Below are 8,791 nucleotides of genomic sequence, written 5' to 3'. Positions count from 1 at the left end.
ATGGCTAGCCCTCAAAAATTATTAGGTAGATTCAGTATTTTATTGCGATTTGCCATGCATTGCCGATTAAAAACATGCAGTCTATTTTTCAGTTAAAAATGCGTTATGTCAATTTCTGCTTGCTGTGCAGCATCACTGTATTATGTGCAGAGATCGTAGAATATTCAAGTCTGATAAAGTAGAGTGTTCACAATAATGATAAATTGGCTACATTAAGCTTTAATGATCAATTTCATCTTGATAATAGCTCTCGTGAGTACGTCCAATCGTGAAAATTTACCATGGTTTGCAACGCAACTTTACGAATTCGGTTATGAAATAGTTGCTTCTGGTGGCACTGCTGCATGTCTTAGGTCAAATTATATCCCGGTGGTAGATGTTTCTCAAATTACCCGTCATCGAGAAATGCTGGCAGGCCGCGTTAAAACATTGCATCCAGCAATTCATTCTGGGATCTTAGCACGCAACTGCCCTGAGGACTTGCAGGAAATGGTTGAATTCGGCTATCAATTTTTTGATGTTGTCGTTTGCAATTTATACCCCTTCGAAGAGATAGCAAAACGCGGCATTAAAATAGATGATGCAATTGAGCAAATTGATATCGGAGGCGTAACATTACTACGAGCTGCTGCCAAAAACTATCAGCGTGTGACTGCAGTTTGCGATCCAAATGATTACCAACGAATTTGTTCCGAGATAGAAGCTAGCCAAGAAAATCGCACCACTTTAGGATTAAGGAAGGAATTAGCATTGAAAGCTTTAAATACAACGGCTGCATACGATTTCGCTATTAGCAATTATCTTCGCTATGAGTTTAAAGCGGGTACATCTCAAATGGATTTACGTTATGGCATGAATTCACATCAGAAGGAAGCTCAAATTTTTACGTTTTCTGATGTATTGCCAGTAGCCACTTTAAACGGAAAACCAAGCTTTATAAACATGCTAGATGCTTTAAACAGCTGGCAACTTGTGCAAGAACTTCGTAATATTTCCAGTCTGCCTGCGGCAGCGTCATTTAAACATGTAAGTCCGGCAGGTGCGGCTGTGGCCGTACCATTATCGAGTGCTGAAGTTTTATCAAGCATGGTAAAAGGATTTGAGCTTACTGCTCAAGCGACAGCGTATGCCCGAGCTAGAAGTGCTGACCGGCTTTCGTCTTTTGGAGACTGGATTGCCTTATCCGATATTTGTGACATTGCAACAGCAAAACTGATATGCGCTGATATTTCAGATGGTGTAATAGCACCCGAATATCATCCCGATGCATTAGCAATGCTTAAGAAGAAAAAGTCCGGAAAGTTTATCATTTTAACGATGAATTCTAGCTATCGTCCATCGATAAAGGAATATCGAACTGTTTTCGGACTTCATCTGCAGCAAGAAAGGAATAATTCCGTTATTAATCGTGAAGCATTATCCGACATTCTTACCAGAGCAAAGGATTTACCCAGTAGCGCTATCTTAGACCTATTGGTGGCAACTATCGCTGTGAAGTATGCCCAATCCAATTCTGTTTGCTATGCTTGCAATGGCCAGATAATTGGATTAGGTGCAGGACAACAATCACGTATTCATTGCGTTCGACTTGCAGGTGAAAAAGCAAAGCTATGGTGGCTGAGACAACATCCTTACCTAGCAACTGCTCAATTTAAAAATTATGTTCAGCGTTCTGAAATGAATAATATCATAGATGTATATGTTCGAGGTACCCTTGATATCGACATCCCTAAAACGGATTGGGAAAGCTACTGGGAGAAAGAACCTCAAGAACTATCCATGGATGAGCGTCAAAAGTGGTTGTCCAAGCTAGGACAGTTATCTATGAGCTCCGATGCATTTTTTCCATTTCGCGATAGTATAAATTTTGCCAGCACTATTGGTGTTCAATATATAGCTACTCCGATGGGTTCTACTCGCGATGATGATATCATTTCTGCTTGCAACGATAAAAATATAGTCTTAACTCGACTGCCTGAGCGTTTATTCCATCATTAACAAATGGAGAACGAGGCTTATCTGTTTTGATTTACCGATTTTGATCTAGTGTTACTTTACCGAATTCGATAAGAGATATCGTACATAATCGGGGATATTAGTGTGATTTGTGTAACTCTAATGCCATATTTTATACTGGTTTTAGCTACTAACTTACTTACTGTAGGCTATCATATTTATAGTACATTGTAATTTACTACAAGATATGCTTTAATATGGAATAAGAAATGAATCCTCATTTTTGATTTAAATATTAGATAATGTGATTTGTCTAACTGGAACGCCATATTTTTGTACTGATTTTTGTTACTTACTTGCTTAGGCTATCGTATTCATGGTGTGTTGCAATTTACTACAAGATGTACTTTAATATGGAATAGGAAATGAATCCTCATTTTTAATTTACTTTGAGGATCAATTTAGTAGCTTTAGTGTATGTTTAGGAGGATAATACTATTATTAACTTTTATTGAACGCCGGGCCTTGGCTGCTTGTAATAGTTGCTTCCTAAATAAAATAGTTGGAAGGCTTACAAGTATGGCAGTGAAATTTTAGATTCCATTGCTTTCATTAATTTCTTCAGTTATGAAATTAAATATGTGCATAGTTATGAATTACAATCTTGAAGAATGACTATTATATTTTGCTTCAGTAATTGGCTAGTTTATTTAGCGTCTGTTCATTTGTTGAAATCATCAACGAAGGCTTTCATAGAAACATATAGTACTGTAGAAGTCGAATGATATAAATTCGACTACATCAGTAGGTGAACCAGGAAAATATTAAAAATTTAACATGCAATAAATGAACATGTCTTGCAATTTGTGAATGCAGAAATGCACTAATACGTAGTGTTGAGTAGAAAAATGATGTTATTTACTAAAGATCCTTACAACAAGAAATGCCAAATTACTTACTGTAGCTAAAATAGACTTCAATTACGAAAGTTATATCAATCAAAGCGCTTTTGATTGCTTCTTACGGGAATGCTAATACTTGTATTATTAGAAATTTAGATTCGTAAATTTTACATAGGATTAACTAAACTGATGAAATAGTTATAAATACTGGCCACTATACATTAGTCATGAAGACGTTATTAGAGTAATGTACAGGCAATATTGCTATAATATCTCGAAAATATTGATATACTTGTTCAATTCCAATCGAAGTTAAAATTATTCATGTTTATTGTAAAATTTATTCATACGGCATAAAAGAATAATATGGCTAACCGAAACTACTTAAACGAGATACCCGCAAAAATTAGATCCATTTCACAGAGATAGATAGATTTGCGAATAATTATCTAACCTGGTAAGCTCCGTTGAATTAGAAATCGTTTCATGTTGCATAAACTATAACAACAACATATTAATGACCGCCTCACTTGAGGATAAACTTTACATACTACAGCAAAGCATCGACAGAACGAGGTGTTGAGTTCGATTGCATCATGCAAAAAACATCCAATCTTAATTTAGTACAGCAATTTAATTTAGATTAATATAGATTAGTTAAAATGAATCAGAGTTTATATAAATTGTAAACTTATCGTGCAATCAACTTTAATTTTTAAATAAACATGTTCAGATAAATATCTGTATCGAATTAAAAGCGTTAATAATAAGGGGTTGTCACAAATAAAATTTGGGGGATAATAATGATAATACGCGTAGCATACTCGCACGTTCAAAAGTTTGGACATTTAAGGGAAATGCGTAACAAAATTAAATAATCGAAATATTAAAGTAACTTCAGCTACTACTGAATATAAATAAGATTACGCCTTATTATTTGTATCATCTTTATGGACGCCATTGACGGTAGTAACATCTTGGGGAATATCCAATTCCAGTCTGTTATAGCGACCATTGAAAAACAACAATAGCGGCACGCAAGCGGCACAACAGCCAAGTAATAACCAATTGGTCCATAACGAGCCTAAGGTAATAGCAAGTTTACAATCAGTTACACGTGTAATATCATAAAGATGCCTGAAGAATTAACTAGGACATCGCTACACGGTAATAACTGATTATTCCTATGAGTGTACTTACCGATATTTGGAATCAGAAACAATAGCAGGAAAAATATTCCGAAAGCATTGTTCGACATTGTTAATGCTCCTGAGGTTATCCCCTCTGGTACTGGGTAACAAACTTCCATATTCAGTTCATAATATAAAGGTATAGCTCCATTGACAAACAATCCACCCAAGATACTCGTTATGTAAAGGCTAGCTATAATAATAGAGAGGATGTTGACAGACCATCAATGCCCAACAGATATGCAATGTGTTTAAAAACTAAAGATATACAGTCAAATTACTGTGGTCGAACACTATCGCCATTAGACTTCTTTTATCTGATAACGTCTTGCTTACCTTCAGAAAATGGTACATATTTGAAACATACTAAGGTGAACCACAAGAAAGAAACTGTTGATCCGATCATCATACAAATTAATGATATCTTCATTTTTCCAGCAAAGATATCTGAAAAGCTAAATTAATCAAAACAAAAGTTAATGTGATAAGACGCTTTCATAGGGTATTGTGTAAAAATAGACCTGTATTTAAAATATTATAAAATGAAAGCGAATGCTTACAATCCAAGTGTGACACCTGCTACACATCCTGCAATGTTGGCATAAAAGCCTAACCAACCGGCAAGTATCTATACGAAATTAGTAATAAATGGTAGCGGGATAATTAGCTATTTTATACGGTTATGAAAAAACACACTAAATATTTTAAGCCTAACCTGGTCAACATTGAAAGATTGTAAATTAACATTTAAAACTGCTCCCCACGCGGCATACACCCCTATAATATGGGTTAAAATAATTCCATATAATTTGAATTTAGCACATACAAGCAGGAATACGTAAATCACATTATTAGACTGCGATAGTCCGTTAGCTTAGTATGTAAGCATTACCAGTGCTAGCACCATAGCATATGAATAAATTCCAAAAACTCTTGTTCCTAGAAGTTGAATAATAATAATAAATATAAGCCATCAAGTTTTCAATGTAACGCAAACCAATTCTGCTATATTGTAAGCATATACATATTTGTAGATTGTTGCGAAAATTTCTTACATGCGTCGCATTTACTGGTACAGTTCAATATCTACCTGATAAGAGATTTAACTCCATCTTTGAGATTCATACGATCCTTTGAAGCTGATACACTTGGAGGCAGTTTTGGCCGCGAAGGAAAGTAAATCAGCATGCACAAAAAGATTACTACTGAGATGATGAATTCTATATGTTTCATATTGATACACAGAGAGGAAAAAGATAATTATATTTAGAGCATATAACTTTAGTAAGTGTCCGGATCGGTAACAGTTATTTATAAACTTAATGGTGGTACCTATCAATAAAAAGTCCCACATTTGATCACCAACTTTTTGTCGAATTTCATCTAAGTAATGGAAGTCAATGATAGATTAATTATTAGAGAATCATCACAATATTGCCTTTATCTACAGTAAAAATATCATTAGCTGAACAGAGTTGGCTACATAGTATTTTGCATAGTTCGCATATATCATAACTATATTTCGTTGCAGGGCAACGTGGTTCAGGTAGCAAACCGTAGATTACAATGAATTTGTAAAAATTGTTTGAGATCAGTTGATGTTTACTAACTCAAATTACGCATTACTTTAACTGCTTCATTGAAATAAGAATTAATTTTGGCATATCGTAGAAGGGATAGACAATATCCGAAGACGTGCCAGTGACTATACAATCTCGGAAAGTAATGAAGCGAGCTACGTACCCGAATTTGTGGAGTTTAAATAGAATACAAGATTTGACTTTGGTCTGTAAGACAACAATATGAATGAAAATACATAATTAGCCCATTCATCCCATTCCGTATAAGCCTAAAAAACACTGTATTATAGTTTATGCCAGTGACCGTATTACTGTTGATGTTCCATTTTATATAGTATGATAAAGTAAGCTTTAGTGTTGTATCGTTGCACTACTAATAAAAGGAAAAGCTAGCACTTACACGCTGCTATTGGTATCAGTAGCATTTTTGACCTCATATACCATATTAGGTCCAAGTACGAAAGCAGTTGCGACACCAAGGTAACTAAAAATCGTCGTTATGGCCGTTGACGTGGTTCGTTGACGAGGAGGAAACCATAAGGCAGATATGATTGGTGGTCCACCGAGTGCTATGGGACCCGCAAAGCCATTTAATATTTGAGCAATATGAATTAATCTATCAATAAAATTATAATAAAAGTTAATCCAATTATGCAGTTACTCTCTTCCTGATGCCCATATCATTGCCTGTAAGTGTGTAAAATATTGCAGGAATGACTGGACAAGTACAACTTGTCATCCGCGATTGCTTTCTGTTGTCGTAGGTGTACTGATTGCAATTTTATATTGAATTGTTAACGAAGATTGTGTCAAGATCTTCTATTATCTATGCAGCTAAAAGGCTTTTAAGGTCGATATCTCGATAATAGAAGCATCACTGTATTTATCAAAAATGAGCCGTTATGATGCATGGATTCTGCATTGGTAGCACGCTCATCTTGTTCATAAGTGACAGTGACCTAATTGCAACGCTTTTGCATGACCGTAATCTATCCAGTAGGTTAAATAGAATATTGAGTACAGTAACGTAATATGACGTTGCCTTGTGATAGCTATTCCTAGCAAAATGTAATTGGTAATAGTGCGCTGCTTCGTTATTACTTACGGGGTTGCAACCGCGGATTCTCTGGAAATGATTCTTAATCCAGTCCCTAAGGCGATGCAAAATGCGGCGGATACGATGGGTATTCTAGAACCTAGAATAAACATGGGTTTCGTCATGAGTATCGAACGAATAAATACTATATCATCGAGGTACACGTATCATTATAATAATGAATCAATGACTCCTTCTGGCAAGGTTTTTACAGAATTAGGATTACCTATGGATTTGTTAGCACAATAAGTCACTACAAGTTCAATCTATAGCATGCAGTCCGTATGTCAGACTACATTAATGTGAACCGTGGTGCTTGCAGTAAGTAGTTTACTCGAGTATGGCATTCATTCATTGAAATTCCATCATTCTACAGCAGCATGCAAGATAGTTAAGGCCATGCACTGACGGTAGGTCTAAAAATAATCCATGTCTATTTTTGACTTTCAACATGTTTTTGCGAAGGGGCGTAATTTCCGTTTGAATGAACATATTCAGAGTCTGTCGATCTTGCTGTCTGAATTTTTGCGGATTTTCGGATTATCTGAATCAGATGTTCCGATCCATGCCATCGTCCGTCCGTCCATGCATACGCGACTGGACATTGGTAACATTTTTACACTGTACTGTACGGTACGCGACGACGATTCATTATACAGTACAGTACTGTACTGTACTGTACAGTATTATCGGAAGGAATCCAACTACAGTATATTGTACTGTACGTCATGTAGATTGTTAGCATACTGTACACTGTACAGTACTGTACAGTACCGTACCGTCTGGGACATCAATGTTGCTGAATGTTACTATTAGTAATTCATGTTCATTCCATTGCCAATTTTGCAATCCTCCTATCGTTTTGCAAGCATTATAACTAACTTCGTTTTCTACTTTACTATGTCAACAGTCTATCACGATTAATATCTTTTTAAAGCACAAGAAGGAAATGTATCGGTTTCTTTCTAGTAGCCCTGATATACTGTACTACAATCTGTGCAGTGCAACGCAGCAACCTACAATATTGTACCGCTGTGCTGAATCATGCAGTTGGCTAACGTCGGCCATTGAGTAACGTACATGATTACGCGTACAGGAGTTCAAGGAGTTTTTGCGATCACCAATACTGGAATTCCTTGCGAGCTATGCAGTTATCCGATTATACAATTTGAATTTATTGATCAATGATTAGGCGTAAAAACTCGATTCATTATCATTTCCAATTGGCCAAAGGAAATCGTGGTTGGAAAAGCACACACTGATGATAATGTTCCATGCAGTACTGTACTTTACTAAAGATGAAATCCAAATTCCAATTGCAAGAATTTCACAGCTACTATGCTACAGGTTATCATCTATTTGCATGGACTATAAGGTAGAGGACTCCAGCGTGATCATGTACTGTATGGCTGACTATAGTAAGGTATCGAGTGCCAATCGCTGTATAAAGTGTCCATGTTGGATCAATGTTGATCGCTAATGCTATCATAGTGTACAATATTACAAAAGTCAAGTAGCATGTTGATACCATGCGATACAATCAACTTCACTTGATAGGTTCGTTTATCTTGATCTTACCTACTGTATCGAATAAGTAGGACCAAAAAAACACGGTTACTACATACATAATGGTTCCCCAATTAGCCATCATGGCTACATCGCTATCAGTCCAACCATAATAATATTCAGCAGATGTTGCAACCGGACCCCATGTATTCCATACCATGCCTTGCGTAAAGCATAGAACAGAGAAAATTGCTAAAATATACCAACGACGTCGATAGGTAGCAAACCTATCCAAATGAGGGTTCATCTTGCTGTCTTCATCATATTGGATACCCATTTTGATAGAGATTGCAAGAATTCCAGTCTGTTCAACTCCACGTCAATGAAAACGATTGTGCCTTCACTCTGTGATTTCTACCGGTAACGCTACAAGCGCAAATGCCAACGTTTGTCGAAGGAGACAGCCTACTATTATTTTGAACTTGTAGACGTCATAATTAGTTCCACAATCACCAAAGTGTTGTTATTACATATTGACATACTGTACAGTACTGTACAGTG

At 36.1% G+C, this 8,791-nt stretch overlaps 2 protein-coding genes across 2 annotated transcripts; one reads left to right on the top strand and one right to left on the bottom strand.

The window, feature by feature from the left end:
- Nucleotides 1-1,998, top strand: TRIADDRAFT_60868 (uncharacterized protein; the record flags this gene model as incomplete). Its single annotated transcript, XM_002116847.1, has 2 exons — nucleotides 1-25; nucleotides 248-1,998. 2 exons carry the CDS (start codon nucleotides 1-3, stop codon nucleotides 1,996-1,998), a joined length of 1,776 nt encoding a protein of 591 aa, XP_002116883.1.
- Nucleotides 1,999-3,781: 1,783 nt separating this feature from the next.
- TRIADDRAFT_60867 (uncharacterized protein) lies at nucleotides 3,782-8,567 on the bottom strand (the record flags this gene model as incomplete). The annotated part of the gene is made up of 12 exons (XM_002116793.1): nucleotides 3,782-3,942; nucleotides 4,059-4,241; nucleotides 4,385-4,503; nucleotides 4,609-4,676; nucleotides 4,764-4,825; nucleotides 4,941-4,987; nucleotides 5,139-5,268; nucleotides 5,381-5,431; nucleotides 5,792-5,835; nucleotides 6,029-6,244; nucleotides 6,734-6,824; nucleotides 8,303-8,567. The coding sequence occupies 12 exons, from the start codon at nucleotides 8,565-8,567 to the stop codon at nucleotides 3,782-3,784; spliced, it is 1,437 nt and encodes a 478-aa protein (XP_002116829.1).
- Between the last annotated feature and the right edge of the window lie 224 nt (nucleotides 8,568-8,791).

This window comes from Trichoplax adhaerens, genomic scaffold (genome assembly GCF_000150275.1).
Source record: "Trichoplax adhaerens TRIADscaffold_18 genomic scaffold, whole genome shotgun sequence".
NCBI classification, from domain to species: Eukaryota; Metazoa; Placozoa; class Uniplacotomia; order Trichoplacea; family Trichoplacidae; genus Trichoplax; species Trichoplax adhaerens.
The sequence above is the reverse complement of the archived record's forward strand: the minus strand, read 5'-3'. Positions and strand labels throughout refer to the sequence as shown.